This window comes from Ostrea edulis, chromosome 7 (genome assembly GCF_947568905.1).
Source record: "Ostrea edulis chromosome 7, xbOstEdul1.1, whole genome shotgun sequence".
Classification (NCBI taxonomy): Eukaryota; Metazoa; Mollusca; class Bivalvia; order Ostreida; family Ostreidae; genus Ostrea; species Ostrea edulis.
Window position 1 is genome coordinate 39,087,554 of NC_079170.1, and position 27,907 is coordinate 39,115,460.

Here is a 27,907-nt window from a genome sequence, read left to right on the forward strand (position 1 = left end):
TGCAATTTTAGCAGGGGAAAAAACTAGAAAAAAATAAAATCCGTTAGACTTGAGCAATCAGTAAGATTTACAAGGGGTGTAGGGCATAAACACTCAAAAACAAAGGGGGTGTTTTGCGGTGGGGATGTTGGTTGGTCGGTTGTATACTGTTTCACGTCCCGCTCGAGAAGTTTTCACTCGTATGGAGACGTCACCACTACTGGTGAAGGGTGCTTACATGTATCAGTGCCGGATTTAGCTTCGCCCCCCCCCCCCTAAAATTTTCAAACTTAACGTAAATCGTAGTATCTTGTTTAGAAAAATGTACAAAACAATGTAAGAAGCAATAATTTCTTCCACTCCGGAGAAATAAATGACAAAATCAATTGATTTCTTTAATTCCTTTTTTGGGAGAACTTAATTTTTTCCAAAAACCCTTAAAATTTGCGTCATTTCATTAATTTCACCTCATAAAAAATGATAGAAAATAGTACAAAAGACTAAACAGGAGATATATTTCAAGCCCTATAAAATCTGTAAAATCCAGGAGCTTCCGGGGGCTTCGCCCCCTGGGCACCCACACCCCCTGCCTCATAAAGTGGCGCCCCCCGTAACCGGAATTCCTGGATCCGCCCCTGCTTATCGCCATTGAGTAGGGGGGGGGACCTTTATCATGCCGCACCTGCTGTGACACGGGGCCTCGGTTTTTATGTGTGTGTATTACATTCAGAATTATAACTGAGGGTATTCATTAACACCATTTTCAGGGATTTTCATAACTTTAGATATATATCATTAACAGCAAATTTACCTAACTTACTATTTCGACAGAATTCGTGTTTGTTCTATATAGTGAATATTGGCATTATCATAGAATAACTTTAAAAAGAAAGGTTTAAAAATTTGTGTTTTAATCTGACAAAACCATACAAAGTTATCTATAAACGTCAATTTTGCTCCTTTTAAGCTGAATTGAGTTTTTCTGATCGAATTTGTCCGTTGTCGTTCTTGTCGTTCTACACTTGACTATTCACAATATCATCTTCTCCAGAATCACTGTACCAATTTCAACTAAACTTGTATGTAATGCAGAATCTTCAAGAACAGGGATTCAAATGTTCAAACTTAGGGTAATCAAGAAATGGAAAAATACGAAGTGAAATCATTCATACATCTCCAAAACCCTAATCCAGAAGAGATTGAAACTTATGTGAAAGCTTTCTAACGTAGTGAAGATTCAAGTTTGCCCCAATTATGTCCGGGGTGGGGGTGGGGGGTGATAGCGCTACAATAGGGGATGAAAGTTTTACAAGGGACGTCATTGGTTCAAATCGGCCGCACTTCAAAAACCGACTATATTTTGCAAGCTCTAACAACTTACAAGTCCCTCTCCTAAAATATTACAATATGTCATGCAAGGTAATAATTAACAGGTAAAATGTACAATAATTAGACGAATTTACAAGTTTCATCTATAAATTAATGAACACATGAAAAAATATTTATATTAGTTTGCAGAGGCAAATCATAAACATCACCGCAGAAAACAATTTTATATCAATATTGACCAAGTCAAACATAACTTTAGAGTAATTTTTACAAGCGAAAAAGAGATGATGTGCATCTTCGTAATGTCCACAGGTACAACACGGAGAATTTGTAATATTTCGTTTATGTATAAAGATCATAATGAAGTGTACAGTTGTGTCTTAACTTGGTATGAATGATGTGGATGTATCGTTTCCCAAAATAATATGATGCTCGGCTGGTAATTAATGTCTGTTTTTGCGGAATGAATTGATTGAGATGGCTTCTCTGGCTTCTACAGTTAATAAATTCCACTATTTTACGGCATGAGATACAAATGATTTTTTTGAATAACTCTAATCTCCATCTTGGAATATAAAACTGATCTTTGTTTCGTGTATCATAACGGGATATATTTTCATGTTTATGTGGAATAATTTTATCTACCGGTAAATAGTCGGGGGCGCTACCTCTGCAAAGTTTAGACATGGTAGTCATTTTTGCGATATACATGTAATGTCTACTTACTGCTACGACCGGAAGCGCTAAACATACTGTAGGTCTAAATTCGTGGTACTTCACCTCCAACTGGTGGCGTTTCAATATTACTGACAGATTCTCAATGGGACGTGAAACAAACAACCAACAAACGAAATGAATTTATTGTCAGTACATATATCAGGAAATGTGGTTCCATGTTGGGAACGATTTATGAAAAAGCTAGGCTAGTTTAAGTTACATTAATTTTGGAACAAGGGGAGGTGGGGGGGGGGGGGCTTAATCTTCACCAAGAATTTTCGCAAAACGTATAATTTCTAGCGGAAGCTAGCCCTTTCTAATACATGTATACTTTTGACACCAATGATTTGCATAGTCTACTTTGACTTAATTAATTTCAAAGAAGTTAAAAAGTGGTTGTTGGGATGGGGTTTTTTTTTGGGGGGGGGGGGGGGTGTTTGAATTTTCGCAATTGTAACTTTGCTCTTTCGTATTCACGATTGTTTTTATGTAAATGTCCAACGTCTGTAATATAATTCAGTTTGTATATCCGTTATGTTACTAACTTTTTTAAAGAATGTAACAGTTTCACTTTTATGAATAATTCTGTTAGGATGTATGACTAACAAATTACTCGTAACCTAACGTAATTCTTATCAATATATCGGTATTTTCGCAATGTATACAGTGCCCGATTCAGTTGTTACTGGACCCGATACAAGCTTCATTGTTTTTCAACCCGGCAAAGCAATTAGTACCCCGAAGAAGAATTCTGTTAATCACTAAGTAGTGCATTCTGGTTTGGAAAAGGCGGAGAATTTCACCATTCTTGCAAAGCTCAGGATCATATCACTATGTATTTATACCATTGTCCTCACTTGGATCTTTATCAAATGACACAGCCCTTCGACAACAGACCAGAATTTATGACTAGTATCGCAATATCGTATATTATTTAGAGATTCGCAGCAAAAGTAACCTACTTGTATGTCAAGAAGATAATGACCAACTATTTTCACCCTTGACGTAAGATGATAATACGCTAATACATTTACATCGATGCGATCCGACAAACTGGGTGATTTGATAATTTAAAGAAAAACAAATGAGTTTAATTGTTTCCAAGGATTTAATATGAAGTAAAACTAATTCATTCAAAAATGCTTTTTTGCTTCTAACTAAAGTAAAATAAACTTGTAACTTGTTTATCCCAGGTTTAGGGGGGGGACTAGGATAAAGCTCAGTCGGCCACTCATCGTCAGAACCCACTGGTTTTCTCGCCGTTACAATAAAGTGTGAAGGAACGGAGGGAAAATCTATTGGATGTCCATCACTGGACTTAAATAGAATTCATATATACATGTATTCCATTTCTTTAATGCATTAGAATATATTTCAGTAATACCTCGTGGTTGTAGTTCTTTTATTTTTGTAAATAAACACAAAGTGAGAAACGCGATGCGTCGTTTTCTAGACTAGCTCAATAATTTCGCTCTAGTTCTTTTCCATAGTGCAAAGCCCCGATTCTCGACTTTTTATTTTCTTTTAATAGTTACACACTTGAAGTCAACACAGAGACAAATGTCGTGTACAGGTATGTGTTGACAACAAAGGGATATGAATTGCTGAAATACATTTTAATGCATAAAAAAAATGAAAATTATATAACATTCTACAGTGTATGTCACGTGACCAAGAGGACTAGTACATGTACTATCAAACCAAGACAGCAGTCACGTGACTAAGTGTAATAACTATTACTACCTCAAGAAATAAATTTAAAAGTTCTCTCTCAACATTAACTTTTAAAAATCCCTCTCGCACACTACTTTATCCCGTTCTTATGGAGCACCAAGGACGATACTGAATGGTTGATTTCCATGAAGTACTGGTATATGTGTAATCTCAGCGAGATTCGTCGAGGCTGGATATTTGGACTGACGCCTCTTCCGAATCTCAGACCAGTGTCACATAAAGTGATTCGGGAAATCTTGCCTGAACTTCGGCCGCTTGTTGCGATTTAAATGGGTTAAATTGAATTTCTTGCCCGCTTCAACTTTTTGCCTCAGACATCCTATTAACTCCCTATCACAATGAAATATGCATTTCTTACCTTTACAAGGTGTAAATCCCACAGTAATTCAAGTTGGCTATTTTCGAAGCCATTGCAAACGGCCACCATTTCATATTTTACCTTCTCAACACTGAAGAGTTCCGATATACTACTTCATGACAATTTGTACTATGATTGAAAATACAGAACTTACTGGTTGACAATTACTTTGTACAAAGCATTTAAGCATAAAAATTAAAAGCAATAAAAAGACAACTGTGTAATATTTAATCAATCTATTAGAAGGCGTCCTAAACTATCGGAACTCTTCAGTGTTGAGAAGGTAAAATATGAAATGGTGGCCGTTTGCAATGGCTTCGAAAATAGCCAACTTGAATTACTGTGGGATTTACACCTTGTAAAGGTAAGAAATGCATGTTTCATTGTGATAGGGAGTTGCTAGGATGTCTGAGGCGAAAAGTTGAAGCGGGCAAGAAATTCAATTTAACCCATTTTAATCGCAACAAGTGGCCGAAGTTCAGGCAAGATTTCCCGAATCACTTTATATGACACTGGTCTGAGATTCGGAAGAGGTGTCAGTCCAAATATCCAGCCTCGACGAATCTCGCTGAGATTAGTATATGTGCATTTAAGAAATAAATATCATTTTTGAAAAATTATGAGGACAAGAACTGCACCGCAATGAGTGAATCTTTTACTCATATGGACGGTGAAGGGCGGCAAAATTTAGGTCTATGCGCGGCGCTTACGGCCTTAGAGCAGGGAGGGATCTTTATCGTGCCACACCTACTGTGACACGGGGCCTCGGTTTTTGCGGTCTTATCCGAAGGACCGCCCCATTTAGTCGCCTCAAACGATTGATTGAATCTTATGTAACGTCCCTCTCGAGAATTTTTCACTCATATGGTGATATGGAGACGTCACCAGGACCGGTAAAGGGGCTTCAAATTTAGGCCTATGCGCGGCGTTTACGGTCATTGAGCAGTGAGGGTTCTTTAGCGTGCCACACCTGTGACACGGGACATCCGTTTTTAAGGTCATCTCCGAGGACCCGTGATATTCATATCTGATGCCGAGCGTTTTGCGATGGAACTGTCACTACCTATTTTAACGACTTAGGTCTGTTGCGGCCGGGATTCGAACCCCGACCTTCCGCATGCGGGGCGAACCTCTAACGACAAGCAACAGGTACTGAGGGCCTATTCTAACCCGGATCCTCTTGGGATCCCAGCCATTAATATAGTGGTACATGTACTATATCCAACAATATCCATATGTACATTGTTCACATTCCTGAGGAAATGGCAATCATTTAAACATTGGAAATGTAAATGTTTCGATATATCATTGAGAGATCTCTGGTACAATGCATGATAGTTTATATAAGTACATGTTTCAAAAATATTGAGATCTGTAAATTTTTTACTGATACAAGGGTAGTATAGCTCAATGCACTATTTCCACAGTTGAGTTTCTTGCCCGCTTTCTTTTGGGGAAAGACTTTTATGACTTACTGACTTCGACATTTTTTTTTTTTAAAATTTCTTTTACAGAACTTTTGTAATTATAAAGAAGATATGGTTATGATAGTGTGTCGTTAATGATATAAGTTTTCGTATTAGCGAACGCAAATGCATGTTAATACAAATTTTATCATTGATGGATGCTACACTGCCCCTATGGCCCGGGGAAGCAGAAGTCCTTTAATCTATAATTTATATTCCATGTTCAATATCATATTTATCAAGAAGTCAATTGTTAACGCACCACGGTGGATGCAGAATATCAACATGTAACCCAGTGACTCGTGGGACACTAAAAATGAAAGCTGGCCGCAGTACCCCAACTCAAACCTTAATTTTTACTGTCTCTCCTCAGAAATCAAAATCCCCTTTTAACTAATTTTTTATGAACAGAGTAATATATCTTTGAATATTAAGAAATTGTTTATTAGTGTACAATAACTTTTCGTCAGGAAGATATACATGTACATATGTACCACACTATTCGCTTGCAGGGGGGGGGGGGGGGGGGGGGGGGGGGGGTAGTAGTCCACCTCTCAAACCGAAGTTGAAATTCTCACTTATGTAGCAAACAATATAAATCTGCCTTTATCTCGTATTGAGGAATGTGAAGACAAGTCAATGATAATGCAATAACAATTCATTTATTCTCGAAAAGACAAATTCAGAGCACAATATAAATAATACTGTCCCACATGCAGGAAAAATCCGATGTTTCCCAGAACAAAGTGAAGATAACGAACAGTGATTTATCTCACAATTCCTATAAGGAACACAAAATTAAAAGGACAGACACGGGCCCTGAACACACCAGAGGCGGGATCAGGTGCCTATGAGTAAACAGCCACTGTCGACCGGTCACAACCGCCGTGAGTCCTATTTCTTGATCAGGTAAACGGAGTAGTCCGTGGTCAAAATCATTGTGTATACAACGTAAAGAACGCTCTAACAATTGGTTGTAGTAGCGTATTGTTTAACGTCCCATTCTATAATTTTTCACTCATATGGAGACATCACCATTGCCAGTGAAGGACTGCAAAATTTAGGCCTATGCTGGGCGCTTACGGCCTTTCAGCATGGAGGGATATTATTCGTGCCACACCTGCTGTGACACGCGGGACCTGGGTTTTTGCGGTCTCATCCGAAGGACTGCCCCATTTAGTTGCCTCTTACGACAAGCAGGGGGTACTGAAGACCTATTCTAACCCGGATCCACACGAGACTCTAACAATAGGTATGAAACGCGTCAGACAGCAATGCGTTTCAGGTTCCCTTCATCCAACACGTCACAGTGGACATCAACGCATCACCATTCATTATGATCCCTGAAAAAAGGTAAAAATAATCAAATAAATTTCAATGTTACTCGAATTAAGATTTTCAACAAATTGAGCATTCAAATTAAGAGTTTCACTGAAATAGCATGTGACTGTCACAAAGTACAAACAATTAAAAGAAATATAAGTACCTTCAAAACTACTCGTATGAGTAGTTTGCAGCTCAAAGTTGACATGATGTTAGATAAACACCTGAAAATACAAATCATTATAAATAGTACAATTTTATGAGGGACGAAAAAAAAGGGATTAATTGACTGAACTATATTCTAATAAACATTAACATGACATTGACAAACTGTCAAATAATATGCCCATGGATCACATCGCTCACCTGAGTCACCTTGGCCCATATTTAAAGATTTTCCCTATATATTCATATGTAAAATTTTGATACGTTATCCCCCCTCCCCCGTGGGCTATGATTTTTTAAAACAAAGTTGAATCTGCACTATGTCAGAAAGCTGTCATGTGAATTTGATCTTGTCTGGCCCAGTGGTTCTTGAGAAAATGATTTTCAAAGATCTTTCCTATACATTCACAAGTAAAACTTTGATCCCCTATTGTGGCCCCACCCTACCCCCAGAGGTCATGTTTTTTTTTAGAAACTTAAATTTCCACTACATCAGGAAGCTGCCATGTAAATTTTAACTTTTCTGGCCTAGCGGTTCTTGAGAAGAAAATTTTATTTTTCTTTCTATATATTCGCATGTAAAATTTGAATTCCTACCGTGGCCCCACCCTACCTTCGGGGGTTATTATTTGAGCAAATTTGAATCTGCACTATGTCAGGCATCTTTGCTAGCCAAGGGTGACGCTCCACGGTGTTTCTCTTGGCGAGGGAAGATGCTTTGAAGGGGACATGTCTCTTCATTTGAACAAATTTGCCCCCCCCCCCCTTCACCCAATGATGATTTGTACTATATTTGACTGAAATTGGCCTGCTGGATCTAGAGAACATTTTTAAAGTCAATGTATTTTCACTATTATCTCCCGTTGGAGAAGGGCATTGCCCCTTATTTGCACAAACTTGAATTCCCTTCACCCAAGGATGATTTGTGTCAAGTTTGATTGAAATTGAACAAGTGGTTCTGGAAATGAAGATGAAAATGTGAAAAGTTAACGACGACGACGCCAACGGAAAGTGTAGATCAGAAAAGCTCACTTGAATCTTTGGCTCTGGTGAGCTAAAAATGCATGACATGGCCAGACAGCAGAGAGACAAAAAATTAGAATTAGACCTAGATCCGCTCCCGAATAAGTCGCTTTGTGGCTACAAAATAACTGATTCGGGAGCGGATCAAAGATCTCACAGGGTTATCGTTTCGTCGTTGTGGTGAATGGTATTTGTATATCTTTATTGCGCGGATCCAGTGTAAGTTACTTTTCTCGGAAATGTATACCTCAGTGTTGTACTCTTCATTTGTGTAATCGTTTGATTTCTTATTTTACAATTCTCTTTATAAAAGTGTATCATTATTTCCTAACTTATAACGTGGAAATCCCTACAGTACATGTAGATCTATTTCTGTTGATAGACTTAGTATTTACTATTTGACCTTACAATATCGTATCTGATAGTTACAAGTCAACAAATGTCAAGTCTGCATGTTTGTCGAATTTTGACAATTCTGCAGCTACTAGTATATATAATGCCAATACGTATAATAAATAGCCATGTTAGGTAGCCATTCAATTGGACCTTTTTAGGTCGTATTCTTAAATCCGTGTTGTATATTCTGCATAATAGTGTTACGCAAAGTAAGTATTGTGGGGGAAATGTTACGAATTTTTAGACATTCGAAACTTCAATTTGATTTTATGCATGGTATAAATATCTATCAAAACCTGCTAAGACTCATTTAGACGTTGCAAGTTTGTAAATAAAAACATTTATGAAAATTATAAAATGTTATTTGTTTAATACACATATATGGCCTACTGTAGTTATTTTAAAACTGTACGACTAAAATCTTCCAAGAATTGAAGAAACATTTCCTTTGAGAGTATTAGATTAATGTAGCGGTAATTTACGTCACAGTACATTGTTTGCGTAACATTGCTCCAAATGAGCAATGGGCATTTGTTTACATTGCATTTCCCCCCTCGAGAATAATGGATTATTTAGGTTTCAAGAGCGACAATAGTTAGTGTGTCAGTCTGTTTTATATGTGGGTACGTTCTGTTCGGAGATTATTTTTTTTTAATTTTGGATTTATATTTACTGTGTTGTGCTTACTGTGAATAAACCATAAACTATTTTTCTTGGGTATTTCATTGGAAGATATGAAAATACTAAGAATTATCTCCCTTAGACCGTAACGAAAATAAAATGACCAAAGAGAAATAACGCTATTGAAGCGGGGGGGGGGGGGGGGGGGGGGGGATTTAGGGGATAGGGCCTCCTCCACACCCACATCTAAAATCTCCCAAGTTTGGTTAAAGATGGGTTATTGTTTCTGGTTAAGAATTCCCAGATATTTGTTACACCCCCCCCCCCCCCACTACAACACGCACGCACAAACACACACTACAACATGCACATTGTAAAACGATGCTACGTAATGCCTACTGTTGACTTCACTCTGTATACAAAATAAAGCTGCATATCATTATTTTTATTGCCTGTATAACCCCCTTTCATATACAAAATGTAGCAGAACATTTTTGGAAGATTACTTTATCAACGAGATAGTTTCTATAAATAAAGACATACAAATAGTTAACCGGGTCACTGTAAATCGATAACACATATTAGATAGTACGGAAGCCGGTAGGGACCAGGGTTTAAAAGGTCGGACCACCAGTTATTCAACTGCTCTCTCTCTCTCTCTCTCTCTCTCTCTCTCTCATGAAAGGGGTGCAAACCTGTTATACAACTAAGAGGATCATCGTATTTGTCGCCGTGCTATTAAATTATAAAGTCAATGATATCAATTGGCGACGACAGAGAACTGTTGAATCTAAAGTACAAACAAAGGCAGGCACACACACACACACACACACACACACACACACACACCCTCACGCATGTATTATTATAGGGAGATAACGCAATCGAAAATGAAGAATTATTTTCTTATGTTCAGTTATTTATAAAGAGATCTGGTCGTTTTAGTTGCTGGAATTTTCATAGCGATTACTTTGTACTACTACATGCATATATTAATCAATTGTACATACATGTATATATTAATCAATTATACATATATATCTATAGATATAATTTATTATATAATTGCTTTATGAAAGCTAATCATTTTTTTGTTTTACCTTTCATACTTTTGTGTTTCATTTCTTGAACATTATCATATGTAATCAATTGTCATACAGGAGAGAGCCAGTGGTGGATTTAGAGGGGGCGCAGCAGTATGAACTTTGGGCAAAGGAGAAATTTGCAAGTTTCTCTTCTGCTTGTCAACAATTTTAGAAGAAAATTTCTCCTCTACCTCCGCCCCCCCCCCCCCCCCCCCTTAACACGATGCTGGTGTCTATGAATGATTCAGACTCTTGTAGGCCTAAAAAAAAAAAATATATATATCACTCAGCAGTACAAAGTAAATTGATTTTTAAATTGGCAGCCGCCATGTATGAAATAAACGAGGGCCGCCAATAAAATTTGTGATGATTCTATATTCTGCCAGCTACCGGCTCCCGTAAGATAGGACATATAGAAAAATCGATCACGCGTAGATATTTAAAGCACGGGATTACCACAAAAGGTCGAACAATCGCGGAAGCCATGTTGAAATTTTAGGTGAGACAAAATTATATACACATTGCAGTGTCACCAAATTGTTATAAGTGTACAATGTAATTGTTATAGTTTTGCTTACAATGATCGTTGTATTATCTTGAATTTTAGAACTCGGGAGGGAGGTATATTTAACGATCCCGGCGTCATTAGCGTGTAAATTGTTTTAACCATAGGCGTAGCTTGGGTTCGAATATTACCGAGGCAGGGGGTCTGGGGGGCTGCGCCCCCCAGAAGCTATCGACATTTTAACAACGTAAAAGGTATTGTTTTTGTTTTTTTACCGAGGCAACTGCCTCGGTTGCCTCAATGGAAGCTACGCCACTGGTTTTAACCTGTTACATGTAACTTGATTATTGAAATTCACATCTAAATAATTTATTCAAAAACTTTATTTAATATCATTCCATCGATAACTTGATCTGAAAATCAATAATTTCTTTTACCGACAGTGCGGAGAACCAATGTAACCCAGAAAGTAAAAATGCTGCACCCCCGGCGCAGCGCCCAGGACGTCCTGCTGTGTGACTCCTGTGAAACTTTCCCCCTACAGTGTCACTGTGAACTTTGTCAAATCAATCTCTGTACTAACTGTGTAGGAAAACATCTCTTGGATTCGTCTAAAAGACACAACGTTGTGCCCTTTAAACAAAAGAAGTCTACCCCTAATTACCCAGAATGTCCGACACATGCCGACAAACACTGCGAACTTTACTGCGAGGATTGTGACGTTCCTGTCTGTATTAACTGCGTCACTACGGATAAACACAGAGGTCACAAAATATCAGATATTCTAGAAAAACTCGGCTCTAAAACGCAAGGATTACAAAACGATTTGGAGGAACTAGAGACCAGAGTTTATCCCCGCTATGAAGAAATGGCGTCCGATGTCCAAACTGAGAAAGCCAATTTAGAAACGAATTATGAGCAATTGACCACAGCTGCCGACCAACAAGAAGAAATCTGGCACCGAGAGATCACCGCCATTGTCAACCAAGTGAAATCCGACATTGCGGAGATGAAAACTAAGCATATGGCTGCCTTAGATAAAAACACAGATGAAATCACGCACAGTATTACTGAACTCAAACAAATCATTCTAAACCTGAAGGCAATATTAGAATCCAATGATATCTCTCTAATCTCTACCTACAAATCTAGGAATAACGAGTTTAGAAGATTGCCTCCTAAAGTCCGAGTTACATTACCAAGTTTCTCTCCTCAGAAAATAAACACAGACCAGCTCCGTGAAATGTTTGGTTCTCTGTCACCATTATCCATTAACACAGAAGAACATGACTACACAATGAAGTCACCTGAAGCTGTATTGTCTCCTCCAGTCAAACCAATGAAGTCACCAGAAGCTGTATCATCTCCTCCAGTCAAACCAATGAAGTCACCAGAAGCTGTATCATCTCCAGTCAAACCACTGCTTGATGACCCGCGCCTCACCGCCACCATAGACACTGGGTATGGTGAACACGAATTACGCAGTGTTAGCTGTCTCAATGAAGATCAAGTCTGGACACGCGGGGAGAACGAAACCATGAAGCTCCTCAACCTCCAGAGTAAACTACTGACATCAATACAAACCGAGTCAGGGAACGTACCGGGGGACATAGCAGTGACACGGGACGGAGATCTTGTTTATACTGACTATATAAAACACACTGTAAACATTGTTAAGAATAAACAGATACAGACCCTGATCACACTACAGGGGTGGAGACCTCTCTTTGTCTGCAGTACCGCCTCTGATGATCTCCTGGTTACCATGATCAGTGATGATCATACACAATACAAAGTTGTGCGTTACTCTGGCTCCACAGAGACACAAAGCATTCAGTTTGATGATCAGGGTCGTCCTCTCTATTCCTCTGATTATTATGATAAATACATTAGTGAGAACAGGAACCTGGATATCTGTGTGGCTGACACGTCAGCTAAAGCAGTAGTGGTGGTCAATCAGTCAGGAAAACTCCGATTTAGATACACTGGTCATCCCTCTAATACCGAGCAATCATTTAAACCAGTCGGCATCACTACAGACAGCCAGAGTCACATCCTGACAGCAGACTGGGGCAATCACCGTATCCACATCCTGGATCAGGACGGACAGTTCCTCCGTTACATTCACTGTGATTTACGCGGTCCATACGGTTTATGTGTGGACATCAGAGACAACCTCTTTGTGGCTGAGCGTTACACTGCTAAAGTGAAGAAAATCCAATATCTATAAACACAGTGTTAATTACACATCTCTACAGTGTTAATTACATCTACCAACACAGTGTTAATTAAAGCTCTGTGTAGATTACAGATATTAAACAGTGTTAATTACATCTCCAAAAACTGTTAATTACACATCTAAACACTGTCAATTACATTTCCGTGTGTTAATTACAGCTCTGTGTGTTAATTACAATAGTGTTTGTGATGTGTAACTAACCTGTGTATTGACACAGTAGATTTGTGGTTGTTTGTGTCTGATTAAACATTATTCTGTTTGTTTATTCAATGTATTTACATGTATTATATATAAACATTATTCTGTTTGTTTATTCAATGTATTTACATGTATTATATATAAACATTATTTAGAGCACAGTCTTACATTATTACTGAGTACTTAAATTTGTAGTACATCTGATCTTACATTATTACTGAGTACTTAGATTTGTAGTACATCTGATCTTACATTATTACTGAGTACTTAGATTTGTAGTACATCTGATCTTACATTATTACTGAGTACTTAAATTTGTAGTACATCTGATCTTACATTATTACTGAGTACTTAGATTTGTAGTACATCTGATCTTACATTATTACTGAGTACTTAGATTTGTAGTACATCTGATCTTACATTATTACTGAGTACTTAGATTTGTAGTACATCTGATCTTACATTATTACTGAGTACTTAAATTGTATAACATCTGATCTTACATTATTACTGAGTACTTAGATTGTAGAACATCTGATCTTACATTATTACTGAGTACTTAGATTTGTAGTACATCTTATCTTACTTTATTACTGAGTACTTAGATTTGTAGTACATCTGATCTTACATTATTACTGAGTACTTAGATTTGTAGTACATCTGATCTTACATTATTACTGAGTACTTAGATCTGTAGTACATCTGATCTTACATTATTACTGAGTACTTAGATTTGTAGTACATCTGATCTTACATTATTACTGAGTACTTAAATTTGTAGTACATCTGATCTTACATTATTGCTGAGTACTTAGATTTGTACATCTGATCTTACATTATTACTGAGTACTTACTTAGATTTGTAGTACATCTGATCTTACATTATTACTGAGTACTTAAATTTGTAGTACATCTGATCTTACATTATTACTGAGTACTTAGATTGTAGAACATCTGATCTTACATTATTACTGAGTACTTAGATTTGTAGTACATCTGATCTTACATTATTACTGAGTACTTAGATCTGTAGCACATCTGATCTTACATTATTACTGAGTACTTAGATTTGTAGTACATCTGATCTTACATTATTACTGAGTACTTAAATTTGTAGTACATCTGATCTTACATTATTGCTGAGTACTTAGATTTGTACATCTGATCTTACATTATTACTGAGTACTTACTTAGATTTGTAGTACATCTGATCTTACATTATTACTGAGTACTTAAATTTGTAGTACATCTGATCTTACATTATTACTGAGTACTTAGATTGTAGAACATCTGATCTTACATTATTACTGAGTACTTAGATTTGTAGTACATCTGATCTTACATTATTACTGAGTACTTAGATTTGTAGTACATCTGATCTTACATTATTACTGGGTACTTAGATTTGTAGTACATCTGATCTTACATTATTACTGAGTACTTACTTAGATTTGTAGTACCTCTGATCTTACATTATTACTGAGTACTTACTTAGATTTGTAGTACACCTGCTCTTACATTATTACTGAGTACTTAGATTTGTAGTACATCTGATCTTACATTATTACTGAGTACTTACTTAGATTTGTAGTACCTCTGATCTTGCATTATTACTGAGTACTTACTTAGATTTGTAGTACATCTGATCTTACATTATTACTGAGTACTTAAATTTGTAGTACATCTGATCTTACATTATTACTGAGTACTTAGATTGTAGAACATCTGATCTTACATTATTACTGAGTACTTAGATTTGTAGTACATCTGATCTTACATTATTACTGAGTACTTAGATTTGTAGTACATCTGATCTTACATTATTACTGAGTACTTAGATTTGTAGTACATCTGATCTTACATTATTACTGAGTACTTAAATTGTATAACATCTGATCTTACATTATTACTGAGTACTTAGATTTGTAGTACATCTGATCTTACATTATTACTGAGTACTTAGATTTGTAGTACATCTGATCTTACATTATTACTAGTACTTAAATTGTATAACATCTGATCTTACATTATTACTGAGTACTTAGATTTGTAGTACATCTGATCCTACATTATTACTGAGTACTTAGATTGTAGAACATCTGATCTTACATTATTACTGAGTACTTAGATTTGTAGTACATCTGATCTTACTTTATTACTGAGTACTTAGATTTGTAGTACATCTGATCTTACATTATTACTGAGTACTTAGATTTGTAGTACATCTGATCTTACATTATTACTGAGTACTTAGATCTGTAGTACATCTGATCTTACATTATTACTGAGTACTTAGATTTGTAGTACATCTGATCTTACATTATTACTGAGTACTTAAATTTGTAGTACATCTGATCTTACATTATTGCTGAGTACTTAGATTTGTACATCTGATCTTACATTATTACTGAGTACTTACTTAGATTTGTAGTACATCTGATCTTACATTATTACTGAGTACTTAAATTTGTAGTACATCTGATCTTACATTATTACTGAGTACTTAGATTGTAGAACATCTGATCTTACATTATTACTGAGTACTTAGATTTGTAGTACATCTGATCTTACATTATTACTGAGTACTTAGATTTGTAGTACATCTGATCTTACATTATTACTGGGTACTTAGATTTGTAGTACATCTGATCTTACATTATTACTGAGTACTTACTTAGATTTGTAGTACCTCTGATCTTACATTATTACTGAGTACTTACTTAGATTTGTAGTACACCTGCTCTTACATTATTACTGAGTACTTAGATTTGTAGTACATCTGATCTTACATTATTACTGAGTACTTACTTAGATTTGTAGTACCTCTGATCTTGCATTATTACTGAGTACTTACTTAGATTTGTAGTACACCTGCTCTTACATTATTACTGAGTACTTAGATTTGTAGTACATCTGATCTTACATTATTACTGAGTACTTACTTAGATTTGTAGTACACCTGCTCTTTATCAGAGATCTTCAGATTCAAGGTCACAGTGTTCTGTTTACCATCAATAACATCACAACACAGTCCTACAAAATCAACACAGATAAATACAAATCATATCAAACTGGGTTATCTAAAATTGCACGATTTTAATTAATTACCTCAACAAAGTCCAGACTTCAATTAGTCTATGGCAACAAGTTGCACTTATTAATGGTATGAATCAGAATTAGACTTTTCTATAGTCTTGACGGATAAATATTGGACCTTTAACAATTAGCAAGGTTGACTGACATACATCTTAATGTCCTACAATATAAATGACCCGATTGTTGGACATTGACACTAACCATCACTTATCTGACCTACACTGCCCATCAGTGAATTTGATTGAATGGTCAGGGCCTGCAGACTAGCCTTAGTGTGGGTCCTGAAATCTAGGAAGAAATGTACATCCAATCCAGCTTGACCAGAATCTCTCAGATCTATCAAAACAAGAATATCGGTAAAACTGGTGGATCCATACATCCCAAACTGCATCTAACCAATGAAATACTTCATATCACAAATAACTCGCACAATGATCAATAACTTTAATGAAGGCTTTTTATGTCCCCGAATTAGCCTATCTGTCTGTGGCAGAATATTTTAACCTTGGTCATATCTTTTACACCATAGGAGGCACAGCTTTCACATTTTGTATGTGTATTCCTTATACCATTGACACCAAAATCTTTGACCTGGTGACTTTTACATTGACCTTTGACCTACTTTTAGAACATTCTTATATAATCCATATCTATCAAATTGTAAGAGGTACTGTTTTCATATTTAACATGTTTATTTCTTGTGAGAATACCTTTCCATTCGTACTACCACATTGGTTGACCTTTTGACATTGAACACTGACCTAGTTTTTGAAAATTTTCAAAACATTTAACCTTGGTCTTATCTTTTACAACATAAGAGGTACAACTTTCATATTGAGCACGTGTATTCCTTTTGGCAAGACTTTCCATTGGTACCAAAATCTTTGACCTGGTAACTTTGACCTACTTGTAGAAAACTTAAATATAATCCATATTGTTCAAACTCTGAGAGATACTGCTTTCATATTTAGCAATTGCATTTCTTGTGAGAAAACTGCATTTCTTTTCAAAAAACCTTTCCATTGGCTCAAAACATTTTGATCTTAAGACCTTGAAATTGACCTCTTTATAAAAGGTGAACAAAATGAAAATTACTTTACATTCTCTGTAATGCTACAAAAGTTTCTACTACATCCACTTTGTTGTAATATGGAAGGGGCATCAGTGTTTCCAAACACATCTTGTTTTATATAGAAGACATGTTCTGAGTGATCTTAACCTTTACAAAATGACCTTGAGTGACCTTTGTCTGAAAGCCATTTGCATATTACTTTTTTGTGCGATATAAATGAATACCTGTTCAACAAGAGTATCGCCAACGGTACATAATACGCCCGTGAAAAGCTAATATAGGTACATAATACGCTCGTGAAAAGCTAATATGGGTTGTTTTTCCAACACCATAGTTTGTAGAACTTGGCTTCAGGTAGTATCAGCAATCATCAGGGTGTGACATACTTTCTTTGCATCGCAAAAACAGACAAATCATGTACTCTCTATGTAATGATTTCACTTGGCATAAGATGTATGACGTGTACCAAATTGACGGTCCTAGCCCCAACATTTCGTTCTGTATACCGTTTGCAAAGTTTATAATAGGCATCTTCCTCTCATCATGGTGATCAAATGTACCAAATTGTAATATTCTGGATCTTATTGTTTGGTCTGTATCCTGCCTACAGAGCTTTCCTAGAAAATGATACTACATGTACAACCTTGACCTTTGACATTCAAAAACAAAAGGCTTACTCCACTTAGCATGAGGAGTATGTGTACCAAGTTTGACAGTCCCAGCCTATAAATAGTTGAGCCTGTATTCTGCCTACAAGGTTTATTTATTACATATTACAACCTTTACCTTTGACCTTGAAAAATAAACAAGCATCTTCCTCACATCGAGGTGATCAAATTGTACCAAGTTGCAATATCCTAGAGCTTATGGTTTGGTCTGTATTCTGCCTACTAAGTGATACTGCAACCTTGACCTTTGAACTATAACCTTAAAACAATAGGCATCTTCCTTCTCATCATGGTGATGAAATGTATCAAGGTGTAATATTCTGGAGCTTATGGTTTGGTTTGTATCCTGCCCACAAGGTTTTCCTACCAAGTGATACATTGACCTTTGATCTTGAAAAACAATAGGTATATTCCTCTCATCATGGTGATCAAATGTACCAAGTTGTAAAATCCTGGAGCTTACAGTTCGGTCTGTATCCTGCCCACAAAGTCCAGACAGACGGACGATGCCATACCATAATACATGCCGTCTTTGACAGGTGTATAAAAACTATCATAATTAGGAACTTTATCCTTTGTGTGAAAGTCATTCGCACAATACATATTTGTGTAATATATCACCAATAACTGTTAAAATATGGCTAAAATGAAGGTTTATTTTACATCTTTTGGGTGACCTTGACTTTTACAAATTGACCTTTGTCCAAAAGTCATTTGCACAATCATAAAAAACTGTTGATACATTGCTGAAATGAGGGTTTTTCATATGGTATGTGTTCTGAGTGAACTCGACCTCTACAAAATGACTTTGAGTGACCTTTGTCCGGAAAGTAATTAACACAATAATCAATAACTGTTGAAATATTGTTTAAAGTAAGTTATTTCCATATATAAGAATGTTCTGATTGACTGTTGCAATAAGAACTTTTGTATGTTCTGAATGACCTTGACTTTTCCTAAATGACCTTGAGAGACCCTGATCTAAGATTCATTCTCTAAGGAACGTGATCAATTTCTGATGAAAGTTTAGGACATATGAGCTCGGACTGAAAGACAACATTGATTTTATGCTCCCCCTGACTTTTATCGTGAAGGATAAACATTCTAATATCATTAAGGATAAAGTCCTCAAAATTTGTATGCTGAACACGAGAACATCTCAACAAAAGGCCCATGGGCTACAACACTAACCAGAGTTACCTTGGTCATGCTGTTCTTCAATAAATGTTCAAATAAGTGTTTACCCTCTTTATTCCCGTGAATTTTTACTCCCTCCTAGTAGCCCCGCAAGGAATGACTGAATCCACACAATGTAGGGATTTCTACGTATATAATTCTGACATAAAACATTGAATCCCTGTCTCATCCTTACCCTAGCCTCAGGGAACATGATTTGATCAAATATAAATCTAAACCACAACAATAGAATGCATGCATATTGATATGACTAAACATGACCAGTAGTTCAGCAGAAGAGTATTCCTAAGGTCACATTTGTTTATATTTAGCTGTATTGTGGATCCACCTATCACAATTTTTTGCATTTTGGGAATAAAATGAAAATTCAAATCACCCCCTTTTGTATTACTATCATCTGTACCATTGATCGAATGCTTTTGATTTTACATTCATCTTTGACTTACTTCTAGAAAATTTTAATTTAAGCCATGTCTCTTAAACCGTAAGGCACAACCTTTAAGTTCATATTTAAGAGATGGTGATTTGAATAAATAAACTGGAGTCTGCACTGTCTAAGGATGCTAATATATCAACATGACTATTGCTGGCTCTTGCTACTCTTGAAGAGACAATTTAAAAACTCTTTTTGCAATATATCCCCATGTAAAATTTTAATCTCCATTTCGCCTCATCCTATCCCCAGGGGAAACATCAATCTTTATTTTGCCCCATCCTATCCCCAGGGGAAAATATAAATCTTTATTTGGCCCCATCCTATCCCCAGGGGAAAATATTAATCTCCATTTCGCACCATCCTATCCCCTAGGGAGAAATATTAATCTCCATTTGGCCCCATCCTATCCCCAGGACATTCGATTTCACCAGATTTGAATCTGCACTACCAGACGATGCTTGCCTATCAATATGACTATAAATCATGCAGTGTGCCCTAGCTGTTCATAAGTATCTAAAGACTTCATTGTTTTAACAGGTAAAACTTTGATGCCCTATTGTGCCTCATCCTACCCCCAGGGGTCACATATTGAACAAACTTCAATCTGCACTTCTGAGGATACATTATAGATACCACTAATCATGGTCTTGTTGGCTTTGATGAAAAGATTTAAAGTGGTTTCCCTAAACCTGTATATCCCCATATAAAACTTTCATTGTGGTCACACCCTACTCCTGAGGATATCGATTTCAACAAATCTAACTCTGCACAACGTGAGGATGGTTGCCTATCAACATCACTTATCACGGCCAAACTGTTCATAAGAATAAATTTTTAAAGACTTGACAATAAATTGTAAAACTTTGACCCCCTTTTGTAGCCTCATACTACCCCCAGGGGTCTTAAATTGAACACACTTGAATTGCCCCTCCCTGGGGATACTTACATATTGATATGACTAATCATGGCCCTACTGTTCTTGTGAAAATAAAGTTTTTTTTAATCAATATCAGCACATCTAAACTGTTCCCCCACCACCCACCCGCAGTGACCATGATTTTAACAAATACGAATCTACACCAATTAAGTATGCTTGTTTATATGACTAATGAAGGACCTGAAAGAAATGGCTATGATAATCGTTATAGAATATTCCCATGTTTGATGTTCTATTCCCGACAATCTACTGCACGGTAATGGGAAGGATCTAGAGTTCTCGACACTCAGCTGGAGTCATTCAGTCCTACAACTTTTAGGCCCCTGCCTTTCGATCATTGTGTGAAGAAATTTAAATCTACACTATAAATGTAAATATGGATGCTTACAAATTAATTTTAGAAATTTTAGGCAGGTCATATAAAAAAAACCTTTTACATACATTGTCCTATATATATATTCACATATATATCAAATTGTCAGCTCCAATTGTTGTCCAGAACAGAAACTGTGGATTATAAACAACATTTAAACAAACATCAATCTACACTACATGGGGGTACCTGCTCATCAATCTACACTACATGGGGCAGTGATTTTTCTACATTTTTTATAAGGGTCCTGTGGCTTTCGAATTGGGATAAATTGCCGACATTTCAGTCAAATTGGGAAAAATAAATTTTATAGCAAATAAGTTTAAATTCATATCAAACATTATATTATCTTTATTTTACACATTTAATTTTCTTTATCCTTCTAAAATTTTCAACTATTCTATCCAAATCATTCCCATAACTCTTTGTTAAGTCTTATCCCTTTTGTATATAATTCACATCGAATGTTTATTTTTTTTCAAATACGTTTTCCTTCCATGTTATTATTGGGGAAAATGCAAGCCAAATTGGGAAAAAATTGGCGATTTTTAGGAGAGGAAAGGGACGAAACTCGGACCCAAAATAGGCCTTAAAAAATCACTGTGGGGGTACCTGCTCATCAATCTACACTACATGGGGGTACCTGCTCATCAATAACCACTACATGGGGATACCTGCTCATCAATCTACACTACATGAGGTACCTTCTCATCAATCTACACTACATGGGGATACCTGCTCATCAATCTACACTACATGAGGTACCTACTCATCAATCTACAATATGTGGGGATTCCTGCTCATCAATCTACACTACATGGGGATTCCTGCTCATCAATCTACACTACATAGGGGTACCTGCTCATCAATCTACACTACATGGGGATTCCTGCTCATCAATCTACACTACATGAGGATACCTGCTCATCAATCTACACTACATGAGGATACCTGCTCATCAATCTTCACTACATGGGAGTACCTGCTCATCAATCTACACTACATGGGGATACCTGCTCATCAATCTACACTATATGAGGATACCTGCTCATCAATCTACACTACATGGGGGTACCTACTCATCAATCTACACTATGTGGGGATTCCTGCTCATCAATCTACACTATATGGGGATTCCTGCTCATCAAACTACACTACATGGGGGTACCTGCTCATTGATCTACACTACATGGGGATACCTACTCATCAATCTACACTACATGGGGATACCTGCTCATCAATCTACAATAGACGGGGTACCTGCTCATAAATATACACTACATGGGGATATCTGCTCATTAATCTACACTACATGGGGATACCTGCTCATCAATCTAAACTACATGGCGTACCTGCTCATCATTTAACACAACATGGGGATACCTGCTCATCAATCTACACTACATGGGGATTCCGGCTCATCAATCTACACTACATGGGGATTCCTGCTCATCAATCTACACTACATGGGGATTCCTGCTCATCAATCTACACTACATAGGGATACCTGCTCATCAATCTACACTACATGGGGTACCTGCTCATCAATCTACACTACATGGGGGTACCTGCTCATCAATCTACACTACATGGGGATACCTGCTCATCAATCTACACTAGATGGGGGTACCTGCTCATCAATCAACACTACATGGGGGTACCTGCTCATCAATCTACACTACATGGGGATACCTGTTCATTAATTTACACTACATGGGGATACCTGCTAATCAATCTACACTACATGGGGGTACCTGCTCATCAATCTACACTACATGGGGATTCCTGCTCATCAATCTACACTACATGGGGATACCTGCTCATCAATCTACACTACATGGGGATTCCTGCTCATCAATCTACACTACATGGGGATACCTGCTCATCAATCTACACTACATGGGGATACCTGCTCATCAATCTACACTAGATGGGGGCACCTGCTCATCAATCTACACTACATTGGGGTACTTGCTCATCAATCTACACTATATGGGGGTACCTGCTCATCAATCTACACTACATGGGGGTACCTGCTCATCAATCTACACTACATGGGGGTACCTGCTCATTAATTTGATTGTAGCCTTGTGGTTTTTCAGGGGAAAATTCCTGTATATTTCTAATTAAGGAGGTACATGTATATACTACTACTACATTTTAATGGTGGTACATATCCTATATTTTTCATCTATATCAAATGTCTTTAGTGTAGAATTCCTACCTAAAGCTTTTAAATCTTAGTTTTATGGTTTAACGAAAACCTTCATTTTATACAAAAATTGTCACACACATTTCAGCTTTTCTGGCAGAGTTGCTCTTAATAATAAGATTTTATAAACTTTATATCATCTCCCAATTATCTCATCTTGGAAAAATACATAAAACTTTATTTGAAAAATAAGAACCTAAAATCCATGCATTCAATATACTGTGTGTCATGTTTCATAGAAAATGACCTTAAAACAGAAAAGCTCTCTCAAAGACCCTCCCCCCCCCCCCCCCCCCCCCCCCCCCCCCCCCCCCTTCTCCTTAAAAAGTACCTTTCCATATTCTTACTTATTTCACCTTTGACGTTCATCTAATTAAAAAATCAATTGAATCCCATTCCTATTGGGGGCCATAGAATTTGGCCGGGTGGAAGGAGTTGAAAAATGTGAAACAGATAACAGACAGCTGACAAACATTGATCAGAGAGGCTCTCTAAAAACCGAAATAATTACAGTGTAGTCAGCAAAAGTTCAGGTGTATTGTGACTTTTTAAGTTTTACAGGTGTATTGTGACTTTTACAGAAACGTTTTCACTAGTTTGACACCTGGAGGAATACTACCTAAACTCCTGGATTAATGAGGAATTGTGTTGTGCGGGGGGAATATGTCCCTGTCTGTGATTTTACAGGCTTTGTACAACTGGTGGAATTTCAGTCAAGAGTTTGGTCAGACACTCCATCATCACCCTGCAAATCAACAAATGAAAAAAAAGAGGTTCATGGGCCACATCGCTCACCTGAGTCATCTTGGCCCATATTTAAATTTCCCTATACATTTCCATGTAAAACTTTGATCCCTACTGTGGCCCAACCTACCCCTGGGGGTCATGATTTTTACAAACTTGAATCTGCAATCTATCAGGAAGCTTTCATGTAAATGTAAACTTCTCTGGCCTAATGGTTCTTCAGAAGAAGACTTTTAAAGATTTTCTCTATACATTTGTATGTACAACTTTAATCCCCTACTATGGCCCCATCCTACCCCCGGGATCATGATTTGAACAAACTTGAAATTACACTATGTCAGACAGCTTTCATGTAAATTTCAGCTCTTCTGGCCAAACGGTTCTTAAGAAGATTTTAAAATGAAAGACCCCACCCTATTTTTTTTATTATCTCCCCTTTGAAAGGGGCATGGCCCTTCGTTTGAACAAACTTGAAAGCCCTTTACCCAAGGTTCTGGAGAAGAAGTCAAAAATATAAAATTTTATAGATGGACAGACAGATGGAAAGATGAACGGACAATCGATGATCAGAAAAGTTCACTTAGCTTTCAGCTCAGGTGAGCTAAAACACAAAAAAAAAAATGAATCTCCTCTAAAGAAATTTGTTGACTTAAAACTTGGCCTAGTGGTTGGGGAGGAGTTGAAAAATGTGAAACAGATAACAGACCGTCAACAAAAATTGATCAGAAAATCTCAAATGTCAAAAGAATTACAGTGCATTCAACAAAAGTTCAATTGCGTTGTGACTTTTACAAAACATTTTCACTAGTTTGACCTCGAAAAATACTATTGTAAGTCCTGAATTAGTGAGGTATTGTGCTGTTTGGGAGCATATCCCTGTCTGTGATAATAAAGGATTTGTAGTGGAATTTCTGTCAATGATTTGACCAGATACATCATCATCACCCTGCAAAACAACGACAATGACATTACAATTGTAACATGAATTCTGACCATGAAGTTAGAAATGCAAACTGGTCCTCAATTTTGGCCGCTTTTTGTGCTAGTTTCAAAATTGCCAAGATGTCTAATCAATTTAAACTTTCATATCATTATACATCTGTAGTATATATCAAACATAATTAGTTTTTGTTAAAAACACAAATGTCTCCCCCAGCTCCCCAAATTGAAAGTGCTCCAAATTACTCCCCTCCCTTCAATGTACTGCATGGTATGAAGGAGAAAGCAAGTCAGAGCAGGAATATCAACATTTATGAACTGTACTTTAAGAAAAAGATGGAGAAAAGATTCGAACATTGATGTGACCAATGTCATTGTTGTATACTATACAAAAATAATGACTGTTGTGATGTATTCTCCTTTCCTGACAATATGAATTGAAGCATTGTACAAAGTTTCAAGGCTATCCAATAAGCCATAAAGGAAAAGAAGTGATCACAATGTATTTTACATCCTCCAACCCTCTTAGATCCACTTTTAGGCCAATTCAACTTAATTAGTAGATTATCATCCGGGGTCACAAAAAATATGGGGCAGGAGGGAGGATTTTTATTTTTTTATTTTTATTTCCCCGGAAAAAAAATTAATGACAAAAGGCATCACACAAAGTGTTAATCAAGTTAACATTCAAAAAATCCTTAGTAAAAGATATAAAACCAACATCCTGTGACTTTAATCATTCACTCATGTCACTGGGAAGCAAGTTTGTTGGAAATCGTAATTTTTGCTAAAATGAAAAAAACCGGAGCGGGCCCTTTTTTGAGGGGCAGGCCGGGATGATAATCTATCAATTAATTTTAATTGGCCTTAACTTCATTGAAAATATTTGGATCCCCACATCCTACCAATATGCACATCTACAAATGGCAACGAAGCATTGTACAAAGTTTCAAGTTTATCAGATAACCCATACAGGAGAAAAAGCATTCACAAGATTTTGGATTTTGTGACAGACAGATGGACAGACAGTACAAACACAATATATATAATTATATATGTCTCTCCCTGGAATAGGGGAGACATAAGTAACACGATTAAATTAAAAAATTTACAACCATAAAAATGATTGGACTTCTCTGTGTATGCTACGGGGGCATACTCTCCTGTCTGTGTATGCTGCAGGGGCACTCTCCTGTCTGTATATGCTGCGGGGGGCATACTCTCCTGTCTGTGTATGCTGCGGGGGGCATACTCTCCTGTCTGTGATAATACACAATCTGTCTGTAAATGATGGAATTTCAGTCAATGATTCGGTACAGTCATCACCCTGTAAATGAATAGAAATGAAATTAGTTCTCTTAATGATTAGCTAGAGACATTGTATGTAGGCCATTAATTACCACATGTGATCCAACCAGGACCTAAGGAGTTTCACAGTTTGTGTGCTAAATGATTTAGAAAGAAAGGTAGGCTATTTGAAAATTTATGCATTTTCACCCCTGTATTTTCTTTCCTAGGGAAATGAATTTCTGATCCTGGGGCCACGAGTTTCACAATAATGGAAGAGGCGTCCATGCTGATTTTCACTACACATCCAGTTCTTGAGCTTCATATTAAAGAGTAAACACAGCTTAACAGATTCCAATGTCTGTATTTTCACTAGCTTTATATAATCCTTATAACCTCGTTCTGGAGACCGAAACTCTCATGATATACACCGTTAAATTCACAATTTTGGAACAGGACACCATAATCTGTGTTCAGCTGTGGTGGAGATGTTTTAACATTTAATGCATTTTCAATATATATAAACATGATCTCCAGGCTCTTACACCACATTTTTGTACTGGGGCAGGGAATATCAAAATTTGGAATATTAGAGACATGTCATTGTGGGAAAAATCAACATACTTAATAAATTGTAAAGTATCAAGTGTTTCTTAATTTTATTCATCTTTATGTGGAGCAGAGCAGATCAAAAACCCTTGACTTGGGAAGATGAATTTTACTTCATATAAATTTTACCTATTTTCACAAGCAACAGGAACTTGAGTAAATAACTCTAAATATCACACAGTTTATCATCTCTCTCCATTTCTTAGCTTAGAATAAGATTTATATTATAAAATTTCTAAGATATATATTAGATCTAGATCTATGTCCTCTTTAAAATTTCATAGAAAAAAATCACAAATTAAACAAACCTGTCTCCAAATCTCACTAAGATGCTATGTAATATGTATACAAGTGTAACCCGGCTGACCGCTACACAAGCAAAGGTGGTGTAAATGGGGTAGGGGTGGAGCTGAAAAGTACCTGTCCTAAAAGATGAAGCGTTAAACACACACACACCCCCCTTTACAAATTCCTGGATCCGCCCAATTGCCCAAGATGTGATAGAGATAACTGTGCTTTATGTGTGATAGAGAACAGAGCGGACAAGAGACCCCATGTGACTGATATTTGTTAAATACTGGGGTTTTGTTTCACTGACTCTTGTTTTATTATAATTTAAAAAGTGATAATGACGCATTCATGACGTACAGACTTGCTTGTGAGAATGTACAGAGACACGGTTACATTATTTTAACTAGGCCTAGCTCAAACTGTAATTAAAATTATAACCAGACATTTTAACAGAACCTAACAGTGTTGTACCTGACAATCATTACTGAACTCAAATAGATCTACTGCAAAATCCAGCGTCCTGATTCAGCGTCCATTTTTGTTTGACAGGATGCGGTGTCGTCTGATTTATCAAGAGAGACAACTTTTGTATATCCTAGTGTGGCGGTAACATTCAGAAACTGCTGGAGTTATAGTTCTTGGTAGAAATAGTACCTGTACTAGATCTATAGGGGCTTGCGAACATGATCATACCCGCCAACCCTGAAGTTCACAAAAATACCTAACTAGGCTAATAGATAAAAACATTTTCTTTATCGTAGATAGGCCAATTGTTATCACAGGCACCAGGATTGTGGATAGCTTGTATATAGATATTATGTAGGACTACACCTCCCACTTAATTATTGATATACAGAACCAATAATTTATCCAAAATCTGTTATTTCCCCACCGATCACCCTCATAAG

General features: G+C 36.7%; 1 protein-coding gene and 1 long non-coding RNA gene across 4 annotated transcripts; one reads left to right on the top strand and one right to left on the bottom strand.

Annotated features, from left to right (window-relative positions):
- Positions 1 to 6,223: 6,223 nt before the first annotated feature.
- On the bottom strand, positions 6,224 to 27,548 carry LOC125657238 (uncharacterized). 3 transcript variants are annotated; one of them, XR_008796944.1, is made up of 7 exons: positions 27,471 to 27,548; positions 23,749 to 26,139; positions 16,436 to 16,570; positions 16,081 to 16,171; positions 12,397 to 12,902; positions 7,070 to 7,130; positions 6,224 to 6,926 (listed from the first exon to the last, which is right to left on the bottom strand). It is a non-coding gene; the product is annotated as an uncharacterized LOC125657238 (long non-coding RNA). The 3 variants fall into 3 exon arrangements; XR_008796946.1 differs by having other exon boundaries at positions 12,423 to 12,902; positions 23,709 to 26,139; XR_008796945.1 differs by lacking the exon at positions 27,471 to 27,548 and adding an exon at positions 26,310 to 26,952.
- Positions 10,591 to 13,294, top strand: LOC125657211 (tripartite motif-containing protein 2-like). Its single transcript, XM_056144312.1, has 2 exons — positions 10,591 to 10,695; positions 11,145 to 13,294. Exon 2 carries the CDS (start codon positions 11,177 to 11,179, stop codon positions 12,929 to 12,931), a length of 1,755 nt encoding a protein of 584 aa, XP_056000287.1. The 5' UTR covers positions 10,591 to 10,695; positions 11,145 to 11,176; the 3' UTR covers positions 12,932 to 13,294.
- Positions 27,549 to 27,907: the final 359 nt, after the last annotated feature.